The 26775-nt window shown below is 47.8% G+C and overlaps 1 protein-coding gene across 1 annotated transcript in view; it reads right to left on the bottom strand.

Annotated features, from left to right (window-relative positions):
- LOC144684373 (scavenger receptor cysteine-rich domain-containing group B protein-like) overlaps positions 1–24796 on the bottom strand; it is a 76499-nt gene extending 51703 nt beyond the window's left edge. Inside the window, 2 exon segments of the mRNA XM_078548071.1 lie at positions 22701–22884; positions 24674–24796. Coding sequence (XP_078404197.1) covers positions 22701–22884; positions 24674–24796 — 307 coding nt within the window.
- Positions 24797–26775: the final 1979 nt, after the last annotated feature.

Raw genomic sequence — 26775 nt, 5'->3', positions numbered from 1 at the left:
ATAAAGTCCAGGATACTATGTGCTTTATTAACTGTTCTCTCCACCTGTCCTGCCACCTTCAATGATCTCTGCACATATACACCCAGGTCTTTCTGCTCCTGCACCCACTTCAAAATGTTGGGTTTTCCTTTTTTAAAGATCAAGGCTTATAATTAGCAAGAAAGGCTCATTTTTAATGAAAAATGTGTATCATTGTTTGTCTGTAACAGTGCACCCCTGGAAGACTCCAGGGGCTGAATTTTCACTTTGGCAGGGGGGGCAGAGTGGGAGCGGGCACGGGCTGGCCAATTAAGGTCCGCCCAGCGTAATGCCCGACTCCCGAGGAGAGTGGGAGTGGGCGGGCGGCGGTGGGAGTGCATTGTCCGCCGGGTACAATGGCGACCTGGCGGCCTGTTTATCAGAAGCGCTGGCAGCCTTTGCAAGGCTGCTCACAATGGCTGGAGGAAGGGCTCCCCAGAGGGCTTCTGCTGAGCTGGCCAGTCCAGAGGGTAGGCCAGCAGGGCAGGCCAGTCCAGAGGGAGGACAGTGGGACAGGCCAGTCCGGAGGGTGGGCCAGCGGAGCAGGCCAGTCCGGAGGGTAGGCCAGCAGGGCAGGCCAGGCTGGAGGGTAGGCCAGCGGGGCAGGCCAGGCTGGAGGGTAGGGCGGTTTTTCAAATGACTGCCTTGCTGCCCTCGTCGAGGAGGTGGCAGCACAGTGGGAGGTGCTGGTTCCCCAGGACGGGAGGAGGAGGCCCCCCCACATGACCAAACGTGTGTGGGAGGAGGTGGCGGAGGTGGTGAGCCTACCTGATGTGGTGTGGCGCACCTGGTTCCAGTGTTGCAAGCGTTTCAATGACTTGTTGTGCTCTGGCAGGGCGGGTACCATGTCGGCATTGGTCATGTAACCCAGCAGGTCGGCTTACCCCCTGCTTCCCCCACCACCCCCAAGTCTGAGTGTAGTGACTGCATTGAATCATTGACGGCATGTGTCCTTTGCTGAGTGGGCCAGCAGGTATTGCCCATGCTGAGGTCAACCTGAAAGGATGATGAAGAGATGTGTATTGTCCCCGCAGCATGTGTTACACTGAGTCCCACATGACTGTTTTGGGGGCAACCTGGAGGAACTGCACCTAGGCGCAGTGCTGGAACTCCAGGACATGTCCTAGTCAGGGTGATGAGATGCTGGGAGAGGAGCTTCAAGGTGGCATGGCAACGAACCATCTGCTGCCCTCTGCGCTCTACGTGCTTGCGCCTCCTTGCTAGGGAAGGATATACCATGTGGTGCCTAATGTGATGTATGCAGAATGTGTCCAAGGTGGGGGTTAGGGTTTGTGGAGCAGGTCTAGCATCTTTGTGTGAGTGTTCGGCAGCAGCAGGGTGAGGCGGCACTGGAGCCCTGATATGTCCCACTCTGGTTGGGGTGAGCTGTCCGCGAGGCAAGTCCATGTGCAATTCGCACTAATCAATGCTCTTCTCTCATTTTCGGGAGAAGAATGCTCATAACATGGCAGAGCGTGCGAGGACTGGCGGTGGGCAGGTGCAGTTAGCCATTCTCAGCTGGTTTAAGCAGGAGGCCCTGGATTTGGAGAGGCGCCATGTGCCCAGGTCCACTGGTGTCGGTAAGGCTGGGGTGCCATGGTTAGGTATTTATGCCTAACAGTGAGGTCAGCATTGTTCTCCCAACAGCCATAGCACTGCTCAATGTTAATTGGTTTAATTTTGCAACATGGCTTGACCATTGCTAATGGAAGGATGAGCACATAATAATCCGGAGTACAGGGATGCATTTTGACAGTGTCACCACGTTAACTGATCCACTGTCCTTGTTCTTCCTTTCAGCATCATCGGAGCAGGGCCGGGAGGAGGAGCAGCAGATGCCCCCTCTCACACCTGAGGGGTCTGAAGTTTCACCAGCGTCACACCATTTCTGTGAGGCAGTCACCAGCGCAGATACTAGCACCTTGGTGGGAATTAGAACATCGGCTAGTGTCCCAGGGCACAGTGGTGAGGGCACTTCACAATCGCTGGAGGAGCTGGCAGAGACAGAGAGTGCCCATGGCGCCAGCAGTCGGAGGACTGCAGGGGACCAGGCACATGTTCAGTCAGTGCCTGATGATGTGCCTCTGAGTCATCGGCAATGCAGCAGGGGCAGGAAATGCAGCCGGGCGTGTGGGAGCATCTGGGGGAGATACATGAGGCTATGCTTGGCTTGGTCTCCGTGGTGGAGGAGTCTACGCGGACGGTTGCCGAAGCGATGAGCCACATGTCTGAGCGCCATGCGTCCTCCATGGAAACCTTGGTGACTCTCGTGGAGAGGCTCCTCCAGGAGACCCATCAGGGTTTCCTGGGGATGCGCTCTGACCAGCAAGCCCTCACATCGGCATTGACCTTAGCTGGTCAGTGCCAGTGTGGAAGATGGTCTGGGCATCAACTTTCACAGCTCGATGCCCATCCATTCATGGTGAGCAGGGAGGTCCGAAGTGACCTCACATCGGCGCAGCAGCTGCCTGGCATCTCTGCGGGCTCCTCTCAGGGCACTCCGGATGAGGGCGACAGCTCCTCTGCCCCTCTCCCAGTGACCATAGCATCCGGTGAGGCAGCGATGACTGGGGAGATGCCAGCTGTGGAACTGGCAGCTCCCTCCCAGGCGGGGCCAGCACAGGCTCCACGGGCCAGAGGACGGCCGCCAAGGTCATCGAGGCCAACAGGACAGCAGAGTCAGCAGGCTGTCTCAGATGCCACTCCAAGCGATGAGGCAGCACCATGACATATCACCCGAAAACGTAAACATAAGGCACCTTAGGCACACCACGGGTTTCTCACTGGTGCTTTTGTGTTGGCCCGAGATGAGGTTCATATGTTTGGTTCTGATTTGTAACACTATTCTCTTTTTTTGGAATAAGTTGGTTTGCTTGACATATTAAACTCAGATATTTCACCATGGCTGAGGGTATCTCTTTTCTTCTGCCCGTGGACGGTTTCCAAAAATGTAATGAGTGCTTTGTTGGACATTCAGCTAAGGCCCTTAGTGACTGTTCCTAACCTGGCAGATTTTGCATTTGGTGTTGCGTATGGAGCCTACAGCCCAGGCTTGTCCTGGAGGTCCATATGTGGTATGCTAGCTGAAGGTTTGTTGGATCAAAGCCTCCCAGGTGTCTCTGCCTTCCTGGAGTATGCCTGGGTCAGCGTCTACCCCCTCAGCATTTCCCTGTGCATGCTCATCCTTGGACTCACTGCTGGACTCATCATGTGCAGCCGCAGCCACTGTGTCGATGTCTTCATCGTCTACTGCGTCCCCCCTTTCCAGCGCAAGATTGTGGAGAGCGCAGCATGCAACCACTATCAACGAGACACGATCTGGGGGGTACTGGAGTGCGCCCCCTGAGCAGTCCAGGCATCGGAAGCACATCTTGAGAAGACCAATGGTTCTCTCCACCACAGCCCTTGTGGAAGCGTGGCTCCTATTGTACCGCTGCTCAGCTTCTGTTCTTGGATGGTGGAGAGGTGTCATGAGCCACCTTCTGAGGGGATAGCCCTTGTCACCCAGCAGCCATCCATCCAGCCGGTCCGAAGCACTGAAGAGCCCCGGAACCTGCGAGTTTCTGAGGACATAGGCACTGGGGAGCTGCCTGGGTACCTTGCACAGACTTGTAGAATCAGCATCCTGTGATCACACACTATCTGCACGTTCATGGAGTGGAAGCCCTTCCTGTTGACCAAGGCACCGGGCTCACCTGCTGGCGCCTTGATGGCCACATGTGTGCAGTCTATTGCACCTTAGACGCGGGGGAAGCCAGCAATGGCCGTGAAGCCTCTGGCCCGCTGTGTCTGGCTTGCTTGGTCTCAACGGAAGTGGATGAAGGTCAATGCACACCTGAACAGAGCGTCTGTGACCTGCTTGTCATAAGTGTGCACAGATGATTGGGAGACACCGCAAAGATCACCCACCGAGCCCTGGAAAGAGCCAGAGGCACAGAAGTTGAAGGCAGCTGTGACCTTCAGAGCCACTGGCAAGGGGCGTCCACCCACACAGTTAGCGGAGATCTCAGGCCCTATCATCTGACAGATATAGTTGACTGTCTACCTTGGGAGATGGAGCCTCCTTTGGCACTGCACCTCAGACATATTGAGGTAGCTGCTTCACTGCCTGTAAACCCTGGCAGCCGGATAGTGGCATCTTTTGCGGCCCCTTCTGCCTTGGTCCACCTCTTGGCCCTGCGTCCCTTGTGCCTGCGCCTGTCCTCCCAAAGGTGGCTCCCCTGGAGGCTGAATGTGCACTCCTAGCCTCCTCCTCCTTCTAGCCCTCCCTTCCTCCTCAGAGGAGCTGCCTGCAGTGGACAGTTCAGCTTCCATTCCCAGGCTAAGGGAAGACTTCCTGAAACCTGCAGGCCCAGGAAAGATTACTCACTGCAGAGTGCTGACCTGGAGGTTAAGAGTCTAGAAAAAGCAGCTGGGATGCGTTCTGAAGTACTGCAGATCACACAGGCAAGTTTCAAAAACTTTCAGAAATAAATACTTGACTGTGCACACTCGCGACCCCACTGAGCCCTCTTATCTTGCCCGTGGATGAGGTTAATACAAATGTGACCTACCCGCAAGTCCGTTGTGCCCATGCGCCGAGCCGAAGATTGCACGGGCGCCGAAAAATCGCGTCAATTGGTGAGTCAAGAGCCTTAACTGGCCCATTAATTAATGGTGGGCGCACGTCAGACATCATCGCGCGCCCGCCCAACGAAATATTGCAATGGCGCGCGGTGATGTCGGGACGCTCACCCGATGTCACTGCGCATCATTTTATGCGCGGACGTGCGGGGCCCACCCCGCACGCCAAAGGGGAAAGTCCTCCCCAGGTGTATCATTATTTTCTTTATCATTCCTGTTTTTGGTTCCCCCTTCAAGATTTCACAGCCTGAAGGACTGCTGTCAGCATCTGCTGTTAAATTTACACAATAGCACTATTCTTCATTTATCGTTTTTGCGCGGGCTATTAGGTTTTATGAATCTGCTGGCCTGCTTTCGTTACTCTTCTCGGTTGCCATGTCTGCCATTCCCACAATGAGATTAATAAACGGCTCTATCCAACATAAGACCAATGTACCGCTCTACCTAACATGCAATTACTATACAACCTGAGACACCATCCAACATGAGACTAATACATGACTCTCCCGATCATGGGACCAGTAGAATCCTAGAATAATACAATGGCACAATGCAGACTGAGGCTATTCAGCCCATTGTGCCTATGCCAGCTCTTTGAAAGAGCTATGTAGGGAGCTCTGTTCATCTTTCCCATTCAAGTATTTATCCAATTCCCCTTTGAAAGCTATTATTAATTATTATCAGTCAGATTATATTCTAAGTCATAACATGCTGTCTAAAAGCTTTTCTTGTCATATCACCTCCGGCTCATTTACTCATTACTTCAAACACATGACTCCACCAAACATGAGACTGTTACAAAATTCTACTTGACACAAGATTAATATACAACTCTCCTAATGTAGGCTACTACATGATTCTACAAAACCTGAGATTAATACACAATTCTACCTAACAAGAGTGTAATAAACAGTACTTTCTAACATTAGAGTGACTCACAACTTTAGTGAATACAAAACTAATGCACAACTGAGCTAACTCAAGCCTAATACACAACTCTATCTAACGTAATAATAATTAATACATGACATATATGACTTTACCTAACATGGGACAAATAATTAAATCTAATATGAAATTAATACGTGCCACTACCTGAAATAAGTCTAATACATGACACTACAGGATGCGATGCACAACTCTGCACAAAATTATAGATGACAGTGCTGAACATAAGACAAATACTCAACACTACTGATCATAATACTGATTCACAAATTCACTGATCTGGAGACTAATACGTGACTGTCACTAGCATAAATGTAATACATACCTCACCAAACGTGACAGTGTTAGACAACTCTTCTAACACAAGGCTACTACATGACTGTACCGGATGAGAATAATACGTCACTGCTGAAAGAGATCTAATACATGTTCTACCTAAAATGAAATGGGTGCATAGCTCTAACTAAAATGAGCCAAATGAAATCTCAGCACAATATGGCATAGAAAGAGACTAATTGGTCCATCATGCCTGTCCAGCTTTTTGAAAGAGCTATTCAATTAGTCCCAATTCCTGCTCTTCCCTCATAGCTCTGTAAATTATTACTCTTCAATTATTCATCTAATTCCTTTTTGACAGTTATTACTGAATCAGCTTCCATCACCCTCTCAAGCCGTGCATTCTAGGTCATGGGGAGAATTTTCTCCCCATTGGGAGGGTTGTGTGGGGGCGGGCACGGGCAGGCGCGTAGACGATCGGTGCCCCCGATCGGCTGGGCACCACCATTTTACGTGGGTGGGCCAATTAAGGCCCACCCAGCGTGACTCGTGCCCGGAGGTGCTGAGCGCTCCCTGTGCGGACGGTGTGGAGGCGGTGGGGGGAGGTAGGCTGAGTCGGGAGTGTGGTCTTTTTTGTATGTGTGCGAGAGAGCACAGAAACCTCCCTGAGGCACAGGGGTGCCTCAAGGGAGATTAGTTTTAAGTTTAAACAGTCTAATAAAGTATTGTAAAAAATTTTATGACATATCCCCTCATGTGAAACTGTCACATGAGCTGGGACGTGTGCATTCATTTTAATAAAAATTTTTCTGAAGATTTTAAATCATTCATGAAACCTCATCCTGCCCGTGGATGAGGTTCCATGATAAACGCGAAGGCCACCCGTGCTCAATAGCTTTCTCAATCGGCTTAATTAGTTCATTAATGGCCTTAACAGATCTTTGATAGTTCGGCGGGTGCGCAGCCGACTCGGGAAACCGCCAAACTGAAAATCTAAATGACGCACGGTGGCGTTGGGACGCACGCCCGATGTCACCCCGCGTCATTTTACGCCTCAGCGAGCGGGCCCCGACCCCGCTCGCCAAGCCGAAGATTCAGCCCCATAACAGCTTGATGACTAAAAACCTTTTTTCCGCTGTGTTGCCTGTGATTCTTTTGTCAATTACCTTAAACACACAACTAATGAACATGAGACTAATACACGCTTCTACTGGCCAAGAAACTAATACACTACAAGCACGAGACGAATACATGTCTCTCTCCATGTAACTTGAAGATCTTAAAATCATAAACTTCTGCAATGCAGAGGAACGCCATTTGTCCCATCTTGGCTGTACCAATTCTTTGAAATGATTATCCAATCAGAACCAAACCCCTACTCTTTCCTCATAGCCCAGTGAATTTTTCATCTTCAATGTTCATCTCTTTCACCCAATTCCCTTTTATTCCGTAACAATTTCAGACACTGCATTCCACTGCATGACAACTTTTCTGTACAGCTCCCTCATGTCACCACTAGATCTACCGAACATCCCTACCGAATAAGAGACTAATATTTGGCTGTACAAGCGTGGGGCAGAATTTTCCCATTGGCATCCAGGGGCAGGCCCCGCACGTCCGCGCATAACATGACGCGCGGTGACATTGGGCGAGTGTCCCGACGTCACTGCGCGCCATCGCGATAATTCGTTGCGCAGGCGCATAATGAAGTCGGATGCGCACCCGCCAATAATTAACGGGCCACTTAAGGCCCTTGACCCACCAATTGACGTTGATTTTTCGGTGCCCATGCAATCTTCAGGTCAATGCATGGCCGCAACGGGCAGGCGGGTAGGAGACATTTGTATAAACCTCATCCAAGGCCGGGATAAGCGGGCTCATTGCGGTCATGAGTGTGATCCCTCAAGTATTTATTTTTCAAAGTTATTGAAACTTGCCTGTGTGTGATCTGCAGTACTTCAAAACACATACCAGCTGCTTTGTCTGGGCTCTTAACCTCAAGGTCAGCAGTCTGCAGTGAGTAATCTTTTCTGGGCCTGCAGGTTTCAGGAAGCCTTCCCTTAGCCTGGGAATGGAAGCTGACTGTCCACTGAGGCAGCTCCTTTGAGGAGGAAGGGAGGGCTAGAAGGAGGAAGAGGCCAGGAGTGCACAGTCAGCCTCCAGGGGAGCCACCTTTGGGAGGACAGGCGCAGGCACAAGGGACGCAGGGCCAAGAGGTGGACCAAGGCAGAAGAGGCCGCAGAAGACACCACTATCCTGCTGCCAGGGTATACAGGTGGTGAAACAGCTACTTCAATATGTCTGAGGTGCAGTGCCAAAGGAGGCTCCATCTCTCAAGGGAGACAGTAAACTCTATCTGTCAGATGATTGGACACCCCATGCCAGTGGCTCTGAAGGTCACAGCTACCCTCAACTTCTATGCCTCTGGCTCCTTCCAGGGTTCGGTGGGTGATCTTTGCGGTGTCTCCCAGTTAGCTGTCCACACTTGTGTCAAGCAGGTTTACAGATGCTCTGTTCAGCTGTGCATTGACCTTCATTAACTTCCGCTGGGACCAGGCAAGCCAGACACAGCGAGCCAAAGGCTTTGTGGCCATTGCTGGCTTCCCCTGTGTCCAGGCTGCAATAGACTGCACACATGTGGTCTTCAAGGCACCCTCAGGTGAGTCCGGTGCCTTTGTCAACAGGAAGGGATCCCACTCCATGAACGTGCAGATAGTGTGTGATCACAGGATGCTGATTTTACAAGTCTGTGCAAGGTACACAGGCAGTTCCCACGACGCCTACATGCTCAGACACTCCCAGGTGCCGGGGCTCTTCAGTGCTCCAGCCCAGCTGGATGGATGGCTGCTGGGTGACAAGGGCTATCCCCTCAGAAGGTGACTCATGACGCCTCTCCATCATCCAAGAACAGAAGCTGAGCAGCGGTACAATAGGAGCCAGGGCACCACAAGGGCTGTGGTGGAAAGAACCAACGGTCTTCTCAAGATGCACATCCGATGTCTGGACTGCTCAGGGGGCGCACTCCAGTACCCCCCAAATTGTGTCACGGTGATAGTGGTTGCATGCTGCACTCTCCACATTTCTCGCTGGAAAGGGGGGACGCAGTGGACAATGAAGATGTTGACGCAGTGGCAGTGGCTGCACACGATGATTCCAGCAGTGAGTCCAAGGATGAGCATGCACAGGAAAATGCTGAGTGGGTAGATGCTGGGCATACTCCAGGGAGGCAGGGACACTCGGGAGGCTTTAATCCAATGAACCTTCAGCTAGCACACCACATATGGACCTCCAGGACAAGCCTGGGCTGTAGGCTCCATACTCGACACCAAAGTGCAAAATCTGCCAGATTAGGAACAGCCACCAAGGGCCTTATTAACAAAGCTGAATGTCCAACAAAGCACTCATTACATTTTTGGAAACCATCCACATGCAGAAGAAAAGAGGCACCCTCAGCCATGGTGACATGTCTGAATTCAATATGTCAAGCAAACCAACTTATTCCAAAAAAAAAGAGAATAGTGTTCAAATCAAAACAAATCATAAGGACCTCATCTCGGGTCAACAAAAAAGCACCAGTGAGAAACCCGTGGTGTGCCTAAGGTGCCTTATGTTTACGTTTTCGGGTGCTACGTCATGGTGCTGCCCCATCGCTTGGAGTGGCATCTGAGACAGCCTGCTGACTTTGCTGTCCTGTTGGCCTTGATGACCTTGGCAGTCGTCATCTGGCCCATGGAGCCTGTGCTGGCCCCGCCTGGGAGGGAGCTGCCAGGTCCACAGCTGGCATCTTCCCAATCGTCGCAGCCTCATCCAATGCTATGGTCACTGGGAGAGGGGCAGAGGAGCTGCCACCCTCATCCTGAGTGCCCTGAGAGGAGCCCGCAGAGATGACAGGCAGCTGCCGCACCAACGTGAGGTTGCTTCGGACCTCCCCGCTTACCGTGGATGGATGGGCACCGAGCTGGGAAACTTGATGCCCAGACCATCTCTCACACTGGCACTGACCGGCTGAGGTCAATGCCGCTGTGAGTGCTTGCTGGTCAGAGCGCATCCCCAGGAAGCCCTGGTGGGTCGCCTGGAGGACCCTCTTCATGAGAGTCACCATTGTTTTCATGGAGGACGCATGGCGCTCGGACATGTGGCTCATTGCTTCGGCGATCATCCGCTAGACTCCTCCACCACGGAGACCAAGCCAAGCGTAGCCTCATGTATCTCCCCCAGATGCTCCTGCATACCTGGCCGCATTTCCTGCACCTGCTGAATCGTGGACGACTCCAGAGGCATATCAGGCACCAATTGAACATGTGCCTGGTTCCCTGCAGTCCTCCAACTGCTGGCGCCATGGGCATACTCTGTCTCTGCCAGCTCCTCCAGTGACTGTGAAGTGCCCTCACCGCTGTGCCCTGGGACACTAGCCTATGTTCGAATTCCCACCGAGGTGCTAGTATCTGCGTTGGTGCCTGCCTGGCAGAGATGGTGTGACGCTGGTGAGACTTCAGGGCCCTCAGGTGTGAGAGGGGGCCTCTGCTGCTCCCCCTCCCGGCCCTGCTCCGCTGATGCTGAAAGGAAGAACAAGGACAGTGGATCAGTTAACATATAGACAATGTCAATGTGTATCCCTGTCCCCCGGATCATTATAAGCTCACCTTTCCATGAGCAATAGTAAAGCCATGTTGCAAAATTAAATCAATTAACATTGAGCACTACTATGGTTGTTGGGTGAACAATGCTGACCTCACTGTTGGACATAAATACCTGACCATGGCACCCCAGCCTCACCAACGCCAGTGGACCTGGGCACATGGCGCCTCTCCAAATCCAGGGCCCCCTGCTCGAAGCGGCTAAGAATGGCGATCTGCACCTAGCCGCCGCCAGTCCTCGCATGCTCTGCAGCGTTTTGAGCATTCTTCTCCTGAAAAGGAGAGAAGAGCATTGATTAGTGAAAATTGCACATGGACTCTGTTCACGCACGGCCCACCACAACCAGAGTGGGACATATCAGGGCTCCAGTGCCTCCTCACCCTGCCGCTGCTGAACACTCACACAAAGATGCTAGGCCTGCTCCCCATCCCCTCACCTCCCCCTTGGATACATGCTGCCTACATCACATTAGGCACCACAGGGTATATCCTTCCCTAGCAAGGAGGCGCAAGTACGTGGAGCGCAGAGGGCAGCAGATGGTTCGTTGCCACGCCACCTTGAAGCTCCTCTCCCAGCATCTCATCACCCTGACTAGGACATGTCCTGGAATTCAAACACAGTGCCTAGGTGCAGTTCCTCCAGGTTGCCCCCAAAACAATCATGTGGAACTCAGTGTAACACATGCTGTGGGGGCAAAACACTTCTCCTCATCACCCTCTCAGGTTGACCTCAGCATGGGCAATATCTGCTGGCCCACCCAGCAAAGAACAAATGCCATCAATGATTCAATGCAGTCCCTATACTCAGACTTGGTGCGGGGGGAGGCAGCAGGGGGGAAAAGCCAACCTGCTGGGTTAAATGACCATTGTCGAATTGGTACTCACCCTGCCAGAGTGCAACAAATCGTTGAAGCGCTTGCGACACTGGATCCAAGTGCACTGCGCCAGGTCGCGGGAGCTCACCACCTCCGCCACCTCCTCCCAGGCACATTTTGCCATGTGTTAGGGCCTCCTCCTCCCGTCCTGGGGAACCAGCACCTCCTGCCTTACTGCCACCTCGAGGAGGGCAGCAAGACAGTAATTCAAAAAACGAAGGGCACACTGCTTCCCCGTCCTACCCTCCGGCCTGGCCTATCCCACTGCCTTACCCTCTGGCATGGCCTATCCCGATGATCTACCCTCCAGCCCGGCATGCCCTGATGGCCTACCCTCCAGCCCGGCATGCCCCAATGGCCTACCCTCCAGCCTGGCCTGTCCCGATGGCCTACCCTCCAGCCCGGCCTGTCCCGATGGCCTACCCTTCGGCCTGGCCTGCCCCAATAGCCTACCCTCCGGCCTGGCCCGCCCTGATGGCCTATCCTCTGGCCTGGCCTGCCCCAATGGCCTACCCTCCAGACTTGCATGAACTTCATTGCCCCTCTGCACAGCCATTCGCCCAGCCATTGTGAGCAGCCTTTCCAAGGCTGGCAGGCCTTCCTTTATGCAGGCTGCTGGGTCACCTTGGACCCAGCGGCCTGAGCACGCCTGGTGCTGCCCACCCACTCCTGCTGTGCACGGGAGTTGTGAAGTACGCTGGGCGGGCCTTAATTGGCCTGCCCGCGTAAAATGGCAGCGCGGACCCGATCACGAGCGGCGCTTGGGTCCGTGCCTGCTCCCACTCCGCTCCCCTGCCAACCAGAAGATTCAGCCCATGAGATTAATGCATGAATTATCCAAAATTAAGACTAGTATAGAACTCTGCATAACTTGAGACTAATACCTGACTCTACACAGCATGTGGCTGAAACACAAATCTACCAAACATCAGAGTAATGCATAGCTCTTCATAATATGAGATTAGTACAAGTCTCTATCCAACATGAGAGTAATACATGATCCTAAGTAACATGAGACTAATAAAATCATGGAATGACACAGCCCAGACGGAAGCCATTCAGCCCATCATGCCTGTGCTGGCTCCTATGTAGTATTTACAGAATAGAAAGAGGCCAGTTGCTTCGGTTCCACATGAGCTTCTTGCCTCTCTTCATCATCTAACCCCATCAACACATTCCTCGATTCACTTCTCCTTCATGTGCTTATCTAGCTTCATCTTAAATGCATCTATGTTATTCACCTCAACTAATTGATGCGGTGGGGAGTTCCACATTCTAACTATTTCCTGGATGAAAAAGTTTCTCTTGAATTCCCTATCGGACTTGTGAGTGACTATCTTATTTTTATGGCCCCTAGTTCTAGTCACCCTCCAAGGGAAATATCTGCTCCACATCTAGCCCATCAAATGCTTTCATAATTTTGTGGAGCACTATCAGATCACCCTCTCAGTTTTCTCTTTTCTAGAGAAAAGAGCCCCAGTTTGTTCAACATTTCCTGACAAGTATAACCTCTCAGTTTCAGGATCATCCTAGTAAACCTTTTTTGCACTTTCTCATCCACACCCTCTTTCATGCCGTTGTTACCTCTCAACTTGACTATTCCAATGCACTCCTGGCTGGTCTCACACATTCTACCCTCTGTAAACTTGGGGTCAACCAAACCTCTGCTGCCCGTGTTTCAACTCGCACCAAGTCCTGTTCACCCAGCACTCCTGTGTTTGTTGACCTACATTGGCTCCCGGTCAAGGCATGTCTTGATTTTCGGATTCTCTTCTTTGTTTTCAAACCCTTCTGTTGCCTTGCCCCTCCCTATTCCTGTACCCTCCTCTAGCCCCACAACCCTCTGAGATATCTACACTCCTCTAATTCTGGACTCCTGACTTTCCCAGTTTTAACCACTCCACCATTGGTGGCTGTTTGTTTTATAGTGCTCCTTCAGTTGCCTAGGCCCAAAGCTCTGGAATACCCTCCCTAGACCTCTCCACATCTCTATTCTCTCTTCTCCTTTAAGACACTGCTTAAAACCTACCATTTTGACCAAGCTTTTGGTCATCTGCCCTAATATGTGGCTCGGTGTCAAATTTTGCTTTATACTACTCCTGTGGAGTGCCTTGGGATGTTTTATTACATTAAAGGCACTACATAAATAAAGATGTTGCTATTCTTGTTTCTCCAATGCCTCTGTATTTTTTTTTACAATGTGGAGATCAGAACTGTTCATAGTGCTCCATGTAGCCATGATTTTGTACAAGTTTAACATGCTTTGCTTCTAAGTTCTATTCCTCCAGGAATTAATCATCAGCACACCTGCGGAGCCCACCATGAAGCAATGCCTGATGGCTGGTGCCACAACTTCCACTGCAGTTCAAACAACTTCCACCAAAAGGCTCAGAGCTGCACTGGAAGCACAGACTACTGTCATCATGGCTCTGGGTGCCGCTGTTCAGAAGGACTTCCAAGGGTCAGAAAAGTCCAGAAATCTGTTCTCCAGCAGATCAGTAGGATTCCTGAAGCGCTGCCCCAGAAAAGTGGCTGCCAATTATGTGATACCTTTTTGAAGGCTTTTTGAAAATCTAGATTCACTTTTTTTTTTGTTCATGGGATGTGGGCATTGCTGGCTTGACCAGCATTTATTGCCCATCTCTAATTGCCCTTGAGAAGGTGGCGGTGAGCTGCCTCCTTGAACTTCTGCAGTCCATGTGGTGTAGATTCACCCACAGTGCTGTTAGAGAGCGAGTTCCAGGATTTTGACCCAGTGGCAGTGAAAGAACGGCGATAAATTTCCAAGTCAGGATGGTGTGTGTCTTGGAGGGGAACTTCCAGGTGGAGGTGTTCCTACGCATCTGCTGCCCTTGTCCTTCTAGATGATAGTGGTCATGGGTTTGGAAGGTGCTGTCTAAGGAGCCTTGGTGAGCTTCTACAGTGCATCTTGTAGATGGTACACACTGCTACTACTGTGTGTCAGTGGTGGAGGGAGTGAATGTTTGTGGGTGGGGTGCCAATCAAGTGGGCTACTTTGCCCTGCTTGGTGTCAAGCTGCTTGAGTGTAGTTGGAGCTGCACTCATCCAGGCAAGTGGAGAATATTCCATCACACTCCTGATTTGTTCCTTATAGATGGTGGACAGACTTTGGGGAGCCAAGAGGTGACTTACTGCCCACAGGATTCTTAGCCTCTGACCCGCTCTTGTAGCCACATGGTCTGGTCCAGTTCAGTTTCTGGTGAATGGTAGCACACGGGATGTTGATAGTGGGGGATGGTAATGCCATTGAATGTCAAGGGGCAATGGTTAGATTCTCTCTTGTTGGAGATGATCATTGCCTGGCACTTGTGTGGTGTGAAGCCTGGCAGTGTTGTAAACTGCGAGGAGGACAGTGTAGAACTTCAAAAGGACATAGACAAGTTGGTGGTGTGGGCAGATAGGTGGCAGATGAAGTTCAATGCAGGGAAGTGTGAGGTGATGCATTTTGGTAGGAAGAACATGGGCAGGCAATATAAAATATGGGGTGAAATTTTGAAGTGGGTACAGGAGCAAAAAGACCTGGGTGTATATGTGCATAGATCATTGAAAGTGCAGGACAGGTGGAGCGAGCAGTTAATAAAGCATATAGTATCCTGGGCTTTATTAATAGGGGCATTGCGTACATGAGCAGGGAGGTTATGCTGAATTTATATAAGACACCTGTTAGACCTCAGCTGGAGTATTATGTACAGTTCTGGGTGCCACATTATAGGAAGGATGTGAACACATAGGATAGAATGCAGAAGAGGTTTACAAGAATGGTTCCAGAGATGCGAAACTTCAGCTATGAGGGTAGATTGGAGAGGTTGGGCCTGTTCTCCTTGGAGAGAAGAAGGCTAAGAGGAGATTTGATAGAGATGTTCAAAATCATGAGGGACTGGACAGAGTAGATAGGGAGAAGCTGTTCCTGATCGTAAAAGGATCAAGAATGAAAGGGCACAGATTTAAAGTGATTTGCAAAAGAAGCAAATATGACGTGAGAAAAAACTTTTTCACACAATGAGTAGTTCGGTTCTGGAATGCACTGCTTGGAAGTCTGGTGGAGGCAGGTTCAATCGAGGCATTCAAGAGGCATTCAATGGTTATTTGAATAGAAACAAAGTGCAGGGGTGCGGGGGAAAGGCAGGGCAATGGCACTAGGTCACAAATTGGAGGGCCGATGCAGACATGATGGGCCAAATGGCCTCCTTCTGTGCCATTAAAATTCTGAGATTCTGTGATTCTGTGAATGTTACTTGCCATTTGTCAGCCCAAGCCTGGATATTGTCCAGGTCTTGCTGCATTTGGACATGGACTGCTTCAGTATCTGAGTCGTGAATGGTGCTGAACATTGTGCAATCATCAGCGAACATCCCCACTGCTAACCTTATGATGGAAGGATGGTCATTGATGAAGCAGTTGAAGATGGTTGGGCCTAGGACACTACCTTGAGGCACTCCTGCAGTAATGTTCTGGAATTGATATAATTGATCTCCATCAATCACAACCATCTTCCTTTGTGCTAGGTATGACTCCAACCAGTGGAGAGTTTTCCCCCTGATTCCCATTGACTGCAGTTTTGCTAGGGCTCCTTGATGCCTCACTCGGTCAAATGCTGCCTTGATGTCAAGGGCAGTCACTTTCACCTCACTGCTTGAGTTCAACAGCATTACCTGCATAACTACTGCATTACCGTTAATTACTGGCTCTGTTACCTTTTAAAAAAACTTCAATTAAGTTGGTCAGGCAAAACTTTCCCTTTTAAAATCCATGCTGACTATTCATTATTATATTTCTTGCTTCTAGATGTTTTTCAATTCTCTCCTTTAGTAGGGATTCCATTATTTTTCCTACCACTGACGTTAAGCCGACTGGATGTGTTCTGTCTCCCTTATTAAATATAGGTGTAATATCAGCTATCTGCCCACACTACACTTTCATCTAATGAATTATTAAATGTGTGTTTTAAACCTCTGCTTCTCTAGATTCTTTTAAAATTTTGTGGGTGTAATCTGTCCAGACCAAAGGTTTTATCCTCTTTTCAAGTTTGATTAGTTTATCTAATACTTCACCTGTTTTTATTTTAAATTCAATTATCTCATTCTTAATCTGATGTTATGCCCACTTGTCCTGTTTCCTTGGTAAATATTGAGGCAAAACAATGATTTAATATTTCTGTCATTTCTTTATTGTTCCCTGTGATTTCATCCGTCCATCATTAAGTGGCCTTAATCCCATTGCAACTTTCCTGTTTTTATTTGTGTGCTGTCCTTTGATAATTCAATTTCATAGTTCCTCCCTGTCCTCCTAATTGTTTTTTTTTTACTTCTCTTCTAATCTCTGTGTATTCTCCCTTAGCATGCTCTCCCTTGCTATCCATGTACTTAGTGTATGTCTCTTTCCTTACACTCATTTTCTTTCCTAAAATCATACAGTGCAGACTGAAGCCATTCAACCCATCATGCCTGTGCTGGCTCTTTGAAAGTGCAATCCAATTAGTCCCACTCCCTGCTTCCTCATAGTCCTGTAAGTTTTTCCCTTCAGGTATTCATCCAATTTCCTTTTGCAAGTTATTATTGAAATTGCTTCCACAACTCTTTCAGATAGTGCATTCCAGCTCATGTTATGAACAATGTATAATTTTAAGTTGAATTTGTGTAGTACAGAACTCGAGTATTGCTAAAAAAAAAGACATGTCTAAGCTTTTCATCTTGCACTCAACAGGACATTCACAAGAATACCAATATAAGGGGAAGATAACAATTTATACCGTATGTGAACCAATCAGCACTCGCTTCACATACAGTATAAATTGTTGTCTCCCCATTACATTGGTATTCTTGCAAGTGTCCTAATGAGTGCAAGACGAAAAGCTTAGATATATATTTTTTCTCAGCATATATTTGTGTCTTAAGAAAGGTAAAAATAGTTTCAGTTTTACTTAGGTTTTGTTTATGAACCTTGGTGCCTGGGAGCCTGGATAGACTTGTGGCTGAAAGGTTTCAGGTCTTTTGGGTTTGTTTGTATATATACATTTTAATGAGGTTTTATTACCCATGAAGTTAAAGAGATGGGTTAAAAGGGGTTGAAAGCCCAGTAATTCTGAGGAAAAAAAACACAAAGTAGAAAAGCTATGCTGTTGCCTAGCAACAGGGATCCAGCGACACTGACACTGTGTCAGAGAGAGAAGACGGAATCTTAAACTCGTTAAGAAGAAAAACTACATAGCTATTGGGACAGTAGTTAACTGAGTAATCAATTATAGGACTTAGTAAAGTGATCAGTTCAGCAGAGGTGCTACTGGAAAACTAAGTTTAGGGAACTCATTTGTTTGCTTTGCAGTTGGGGGAACAGTGAGTTTAGAGTACAGTTTTTGGGTGTCTTGGGGAGAGATATGAGTTGGGTGAGAAGCATCAAGTGAATGCTCAGGGATTCACCAGAAGAAAACAGTTTGTAACTGTACCAGTCCTTAGCGAGAGGCCTTTGTGTCAAGCTAGTGGTAACTCTTTACTGGTTTATGTGTTTGTAAAGATATTGCTGGGATAAAGAAATAGTATGAATTTGAATTGTATTCTTGTATTTGTATTGAAATCTTTCCAACCTTTTTGTCTGGTGTAATGTAGTTCACTTTTCTTGTTTTAATAAATATTTTATCTTTCAATTAAAAGTTCATGAGCAGACTCCTGTGAATTTGTTCAGTAACTTTCCTCCACAGGTTCTAAAATTAAGTTAGGGTCTCTCAAGCCAGGTTTCGCTCTGGGATCTGATTTGTCCGGTATTAACATCAGCTGGGATCATAACACCCATTAAAAAAGTCTTTCCATCACCTCTGGTTCCTTTATCACTGATCTTAAGTGCACAACACTATTGAACAGGCAACAAATTAATAACTGTACCTAACATAGGATTCTACCAAATATAAGACTCTAAATCTCTATTTAACATGAGACCAATACATGGATGGTGGTAATTCATGGCATTACCTGAAGTAGATCAGTGCGCAACTCCCCCAAATGTGAACGCAATGCCCAACTCTGTACATTGAATAGTCCAGCATGGAAGGAGGCCTTTCAGCCCATCAAGTTTACATCAGCTCTTGAAGGAACAACCAGTAAAACTCGGAAATGACTGGTGCTAATCCAAACTGGAGTTCAATTTTAAGTTATACAAGACCAGTTAGGAGCAGCACCAGTCATTTCCAAGCTTTACTGGCTTTCCCTTCTGAACAGCAACCCAGTTAGTCCCACTCTCCTGCTCTTCCGAAATGCCCCTGCAAAATGCTCTGCTTCAAGTATTTATCCGATTCCCTTTTGCAGTTTACTACTGAATCCACACCACCAGGGGAGCAATTCTAAATTCTAGCTTCTTGTTGCATAAAAAACTTTGCCCTCGTATTGTCCCTGGTTCTTTTGCCAATTGTCTTAAATCTGTGCCCTCTTGTTATCAGCCTTTCAACCATTGAGAAACAGAGCAAATAAAGAGATACTATCTGGGTATATTCACGTAACTGTCAACCCACATTCCTGGAACCATTCCAGTAAATCTCTTCTCTATTCCCTCCAAAGCCTTCATGTCCTTCTTAAATTATGGCGCCCTGAACTAAACACAATTCTTCAGCTGGGGCTGAACCAGTGTTTTCAATAGTTTTAGCATAGCCTCCTGGGTTTTGTGCTCTATGCTTCAACTTTCTGAAGCCCAGGATCGTAGTGCTTTATTGATTTGTTAACCTTGCTGCCACCTTCATAGCTTTGTGCACAGTTACTCCTACATTTCTCTTCCTCGCACCCCTTTTAAAATGGTACCTTTTGGTTTGTATTATCTCTCCTTATTATTTTGACCAAATTGAATCATTTCACACTTTTCAGTGTTGAATTTCTTCTGTCATTTGTCCACTCATTCCACCAGCCTGTCAATCTCCTCCTGAAGTCCATCACTATTTCCTTCATGTTTACTACATTTACAAGTTTTGTGTCATTTGCAAATTTCGAAATTGTGGCCTATAACCCAAAGTCCAAATCATGAACATATATCAAAAACAGCATTGATCCAACTACTGTTCCTTGAAGAACTCTAAAGCACACCTCCATCCAGTCTGAAAAACAACCACTTGCCATAACTCTCTGCTTTCTATCCCTCAACCAGTTCTGTATCCATTGCATGAATTATAGCATGATACACCACAGAAGGAGGCCATTCAGCCCACCGTGTCTGTGCCAACTCTTTTAAAGAACTACCCTCTTCATCCCACTCTCCTGTCTTTGCCCCATGGCCCTGCAAGCATTTTCCATTTAAGTATTATCCAATTCCCTTCTGGAAGTTACTGTTGAATCTTCTTTCACCACACTTTCAGATGCTGGATTCAAGATTATAGCAACTCACTGTGTCAAAAAACTCCTTCTCACCTCACCTGTCAATTACCTTAACTCTATGTCCTCTCCATGCTGCTACTCATGGTGGCCCATGATTACCCCATGGGCCTGAATTTTACCCGTGCGATCGGCGGGCCCGGGAGTGGCCGGGAAATGGGCCGCCGGCCGTAATTGGCCCTTGACCGCAATTTCAGGCTGGCTGGCCCATTAACGGCCAGCCAGTGTGAAATGCACGCTGAAAGGCTCAGCGCTGCTGGGGTGGGGGCAGGAAGAACATGTGCGATGACATTGCCCCGGGCGTAGGTGAGCGCTGTGAGAGAGCTCCCTGATGGCAGACAGCTACCACGGTGAGCTGCAGATCTGCAACTAATGAAATAAAGATGTAAAAAGCTGCAAGAAAATGTCCATGCATCACAATAAAGCACCTGAAAGCATACCTCATAAAAATGCAGTCCCCAGATATTCATTTTTATTTTCTTTCCTAACGGAGATTTCATCCCGCCTTTGGACGAGGTTTAATGAAAAATGCAAAGGCCGTCTGGCCGATTTGCCACGAAAAATCGCACAGACAATTGCACTGTTAATAGGCTTAATTGCCCTCTTAATTGTCAGCGGGCATGCTTCCGAAATTTGCGCGAGTCCGCCGAGCGAAACATTGCGTGAGTGCGTGATGACGTTCAGACGCACGCCCGACATTGTCTAACTCAACTTCACACCCAATCGGGCGTGAGGTGTAAAATCCTGCCCCATGGGCTTTAAATTATGTTAACAAACCTAATATATGGAATTCTTTCATGTGCCTTTTGAAAGCTCATTTGTACAATGCCAAATGCACTGCCCTCATCCACCCTCTCTTAGCTCATCAAATGCTTCAATTAAATAGTCATTTGGTATTACACTACTTGAGTACTGCTGAAAAAAGAGACATGTCAAAGCTTTTCATCGTGCACACATCAGGACACTTGACAAGAATACCAATAGAAGGAGAAAATAACAACTTATACGGTACGTGAAGAGAGTGCTGATTGGTTGGCAAGTGGACTCTGATTGGTAGAAGCATTGCCATAGAGAATGCATCAGTGGTGGCGAATGACAGTTCAGCCAAGCATTGATTGAAATTTAACCCAGGCAGCTTGACACTAATTGGTCAAGGCAATGTGAAAAGCTTCAACGTGTCTCTTTTTTCAGCAAATGTCAATTAAGTTAGTCAATCATGATCTGCACTCAACAAATCCATGCTGGCTGTCCTTCTATACTCCATGTCTCCCAGATTATTGTTTGTAAAAGCTTCCCCACAACTGATGTTAAACTGACTGGCCCATAATTGCCAGGCTTATGCTTCTTCTCTTTTGAACATGAGACTGATACGTGACTGCATTTAACAAGAGTGTGACACATGATTCTACCCAATATAAAAATAGTACACCATTCTACTAACATGACACAGATACACAAATTGTCTAAGCATGAGTCTAATCCACTCACTTATCAAACAGGAGTCTAATGCACGACAATAGCTAACACGAGACAAATACACGACCACACGAGGACAATGGGGCTGGATGTTGTTTTACATGTACGTTGGGAGCATGGGTGGGGGGATAGAGAGGAAAGGGTCCAATGAGAACCCCCAAATTAGGTGAGGTGCATCCACAAGTCTTTTTTCAACTCAGCCACCTCATTATAATTTCACTTCCGAGTTTCCAATCCAATATGTGGCAGTGGGCATGATGATGGCTCACATAATGCAATCTAAATTGAAGTATGTAAAAGAACACTCTGAACACACAAGTTGAAGCTATGCTGAGAGGCACTGCATTAGTATAATGGAGTGCAAAGGTTGCACCCCACCTCAGTGACAGCTCCCTGGATGCGTTGCCACAGGCTGTCAGGACCCGGAGGGATATACTGTTCCCTGGTGATGGGAAGAAGAAGCCTTCTGGTGACACAAAGCAAGCCTGCTTGAAGGCTTTCCTAGGAAGTCAGCAGCAGGTGTGTGGTGCCACACTCCTAAATCCAATGCAGGAGGTGTTTCAATGAATTAAACAGGGCAGGAAAACGTCAGAGGAATGGCACATTTATCTATATCCTGATGTGTCTACCACCCCAACCCCTCTCGCTCAGCCTTCTCAAGTCTACTCCACAACATCATTCCTCACACCAACATATCTTGCAGGTGAACTCATCCATGTTTATTTAGGTACTTACTCACACCCCAATGTCAATCCATCATTGGCACTCACTCCCATCCTTATGAATTTCATGCCTCTTCCTCATAGTAACCCTCAGCAAATGCTCTCTATCCATTGGGTAGACACATGCCATCACTTCACTCATAGATGTCTTCTTTCCCTCCTTGCAGGAGAAGAGAGCACAGAATACCAGGAGAGGTAGATATCTGGAGATGGCCTTCAAAGATCTCGCAATTGAGACCTTCAAAGGAGGCAACACTGGAGATTAGCAGAGTCTTAGCATGACTGGCCATTGGAAATGGGGTAATGGGGGCCTGTCAGCTACCTGGTGAAAATATTAAATATCAGGCAGCCACATGCCGTACGGCACCTAGTCATGTTGACTAGATGTCAACAGAAACTGAAATATGGCCATGTGTACAAATGGTAACTTTAAGCATTCTTACCTTGATCATAATCATTCCTGCCTTATACAGGGCCTTCACACATTCTGCAGGAGGTGGCTGAAGTAACCCCTCTCAAAGATGACTCCTCAGAGGAGCTCGCTCCCTCTGAGGGTACACCATCTCAAGACTGATGCAGACCATGCAGCAGGCCAGATACTCACACTTGGTGGGACTAGATAGACCGATAGTTGGGTTCTCACTCGGTGACTCACAGGTGAGCAAGAGCAGAAGGTGGATCCAGGGACGGTAGTGGGGAGTCTGTGTCGGAGGGCGCAGGATGCTCCAAGCTCTGCTCAACTCGAAGCAGATGCTATACTCTGGGGGCCGTCGATGTACAGGATGCTTCTGGAGCAGTAGCAGAAGATGGGCAAAATACTGTAAGTCATTCTAAACACACATTGGATTATTACAGAGAGATTGAAGGAGTCCATCTCAAGTGTGAGTGGCATGATGTCGAAGACGTTCACGATGATGTCTTCGTCCATGGAAAGAGTAGCCACCTGCATGGAGCATCAAACATAGCAATCTCACAAGGGCATGCAGGCCTTCCAGAATTGGCTTAGACACCTTGACTGTCGCCTTGCATATGATGGATGATGCCCTAGCCTCGGCCTTTCATTCCCCTGCTAATCTGTAGGGAAGTATGGTTGGGCCATGAGAGGAACGATGGTGAAAAGGAGCATGGAAGTGCAGTCTCAGCTCAAATTGTTTCCATTTCTCACCTGTTGCCACCACCCCACCCTCCTCCTCGACTCCTCAGTCAGTACACCATCTGCTGTATCCAGTCCCAATGGCCGAGTCTGTCCTACACAGGAGGCCCTCAAAAACTCCAAAACCCAGAGGGCATTGGTCGAGATTATCTCAGTAATCTGAGCAGAGTTGTGAACAACCTGCCTCTGTCTTTGCTTCTGATGGAGCCACAGGGAATGCACCATGTAGAAGCTCTAGGAAAAGAATCGCTGAATTGTTACAGCGTGGAAGGAGGTCATTAGGTCCATGGTGTTTGCACCGGCTCCCTGTATGACCATTTCACTTAGTGCCATTCAAATAATTATCTAATTCCCCCTTAAATGCCTTGATTGAACCTGCCTCCACCACACTCTCAGTGCATTCCGGACCCGAACCATTCGCTGTGTGAAAAAGTTTTATCTCATATTGCTTTTGCTTCTTTTACCAATTATCTTAAACTTGTGTCCTCTCGTTCTCGATTCTTCCACCAATGGGAACAGTTTCTCTCTATCTACTCTGTCCAGACCCCTCATGACTTTGAATACTTCTATCAACTCTCCTCTCAGCCTTCTCTTCTCCAAGGAAAGGAATCCCAACTTCTCCAATCTATCTTCATAACTGAAGTTTCTCAACCCGGAACCATTCTCATAAACCTCTTCTGCACTTTCTCCAATACCTTCACTTCCTTCCTAAAATGCGATGTCCACAACCTTTTTTTTAATTCGTTCACAGGATGAGGGAGTCGCTGGCTAGGCCAGCATTTATTGCCCATCCCTAATTGCCCTTGTTCAGAGGGCATTTAAGAGTCAACCACATTATTGTGGATCTGGAGTGATATGTAGGCCAGACAAGGTAAGGACAGCAGATTTCCTTCCCTAAAGGACATTAGTTAACCAGATGGCACTGTACACAGTACTCCAGTGAGATCTAACTATTGTCTTATACAAGCTCAACATAGCCTCCTCGTTCTTATGCTTTATACCCCTATTAATAAAGCCCAGGATACTGTATGCTTCATTAACTGCTCTCTCAACCTGTCTTGCCACCTTTAATGACTTATGCAAATATACACCCAGGTCCCTTGGCTCCTGCACCCTCTTTAGAGTTGTACCCTTTATATTATACTGTCTCTCCATGTTCTTTCTACCAAAATGTCAGGAACAGTAAAGATTTGTGGTAGCACAAGGATATGTAGATGGGTGAGTTACACAGTGTTATAATGTTAAATTTTTGTTGCATGTTTGAAGCACAGGTATTATTCTTTTGCACCACTTGACCATCATGTCCATTCTTGGTTATTGGCTGGAAAATGGCCTTTTCAGTTATTTCATGATGACATACTTTGATGCTGTGCAATGGTGAGCTGTGAAAGGGAGGCTTGTTGTTTTGTATGTAAGACATCTTTGCGGTAGTAACATTGAGTGGAGGCGGGGATGAGGGGAGTGAAAAGTGACTTAGGAATGTGGTTGCAAGATGGGTACACTCTTGGAATCTAAGTGAGCCATGCAATAATGAGGGCATCCTGGGCATTGCAGGTGCACTGCCCACATCACCTATCACCTCCTCGTTTTCCTCCTCTTCGGAATCCTCGGAAGAGGCTGCATTCTCAGCATCTTGTTCCTCCTGCAAGTTCAAACATCCCTGCTGTGCAATGTTGTTCAGAGCGCAGTACATCAGTGCCATTGTGGAGACCCTGGCAGGTGCATACTAAAGGGGGCCTATAGATCTGTCCAGATACATGAGGTACATCCTAAACATGTTGGTGGCTTGGTCAATGATGCATCTGGTGGTGATGTGCTCGTCATTGGGTCATTCCTGGACATCGCTTCTCAGTTTCTGAGAAGTGTCATCAACCACTTTTTAAGTGGGTTTCTCGTGTCTCCAATAGCCAGCTGGTAACTCTGTGTGAAATGCTTAGGGAGGGTGGATGGCTGCAGGAATCTTGCATATACCTTCATAAAGATCTTTTTGTGGTTGCACATCAGCTGCACATTGATGGAGTGGAAGCCCTTGTGATTGACAAAGACTGCGAGGTGATTTGGGGTGGGGGTGCCTTAATGTGGGCAGTCAATAATGCCTTGCACCTGTGGGAAACTAGCTGGAGTCATAAGCCCCAGTACCCGTTCACTCTGACTGGCATCACTGGTGGCAAAGTTGATGTAAGTGACGGCCCTAACTAAAAAAAAATTGTGCAACGCATTTGAGGGCCTTTTTGATTGAGAGATCCTGCAAATGTGTCCAGCAGGACACTGAAACGATCCAGTGGCAAAAATGTTGAGTGGAATGGTGACTTTGATAGCCAGTGGTAAAATGTGGACAGAACATCTGGTTTCGGCAGACTGCAATGATTGACATGACAGCCTGAACCTCCTGAGACACTGATGTGAAAACATGTTGAGGAGGTTTGCCCTTTGCTGGGTATGGCCTCCTGTGAGCTTCACCTCTTGGCTACTCCCCTCTGTTTTAACAAAATGGACGAATTATTAGCACATATAGAAATAAATATGTATGACTTAATAGCCATCATGGAGACATGGGGCTGAATTTTACATCCTGTGGGCAGGCGCGTGCCCGACCTGATCGGGCATAAAATCGCGCCGGAAGATGTCGGGCGAGCATCCCAACATCATCTTGCACTCACGTGATATTTCACTCAGCGGGCGTGCGCAAAAGTCAGAAGTACACCCACTGACAGTTAGGAGGGAAATTAAGCCCATTAATGGGGCAACTATCTCCAATTTTTCATGGCCCGTTCAACCTTATGGTTGGCGGATGGGCAGATCGGCATGTCGGCCTTTGTGTTTTTCATCAAACCTCATCCAAGGGAGGGATGAAATTTCCATTATGAAATAAAATTAAAATAAATATGTGGACAGCATTTTTAGCAGCTATATTTTCAGGTAATTGATTATGATGCATGGTCATTCTTTTGCATCTTTTTAAACCTTCATTTTAGCTTTTTCAGGTCTCCAATTCCTTGAGTTAGCTGTCTGCCTACAGGGAGCTTTCTCGTAGTGCTCACCCATGCCCGGGGAAAAGTCATCGCCTATCCCTTTCCCTCCCCCAACCCCAGCATTGCTGAGCTTTTCAGCATGCATTTCAGGCCGGCTGACCATTAATTGGCCAGTGTGAAATCGCGGTCAGGAGCCGATCACGGTCGGGAGCCCATTTCCCGACCGCTCCTGAGCCCACCAATCGCATGCCCCTGCCTAAAGTAAAATTCAGGCCACAGTTTCAGGGTGGCCAAGGCTGGAATCTGAATATTAAAGGGTATTTGACATTTCAAAAAGATAGGAAGCTAGGAAAAGGTGGTGGAGTAGCTTTGTTAATTAAAGTTGTCATTAGTACACCAGTGAGAGATGACCTTAGTTCAAAAGAGCAAGATGTAGAATCAGTTTGGGTAGAGATAAGAAATAAGAAAGGTAAGATATCACTTATGGGAGTAGTTTATAGGCCCCCTAACAGTAGTTACACTGTCAGACAGAATATGCAGGAAGAAATAAATCGGACACGTAAGAAAGGTAGTGCAACAATCATGGGTGACTTTAATCTACATATAGATTAGATGAGTCAGTTTGGCAAAGATAGCCTGGAAAATGAGTTCAAGAGCAAGTTATTCTACACCTGGTAATGATTAATGAGACAGGATTAATCAAAAACAT

The sequence above is a fragment of the Cetorhinus maximus genome, chromosome 9, assembly GCF_964194155.1.
Source record: "Cetorhinus maximus chromosome 9, sCetMax3.hap1.1, whole genome shotgun sequence".
NCBI lineage: Eukaryota > Metazoa > Chordata > Chondrichthyes > Lamniformes > Cetorhinidae > Cetorhinus > Cetorhinus maximus.
Note: the sequence above shows the minus strand (reverse complement) of the source record. Positions and strands in the feature narration are given on the sequence as shown.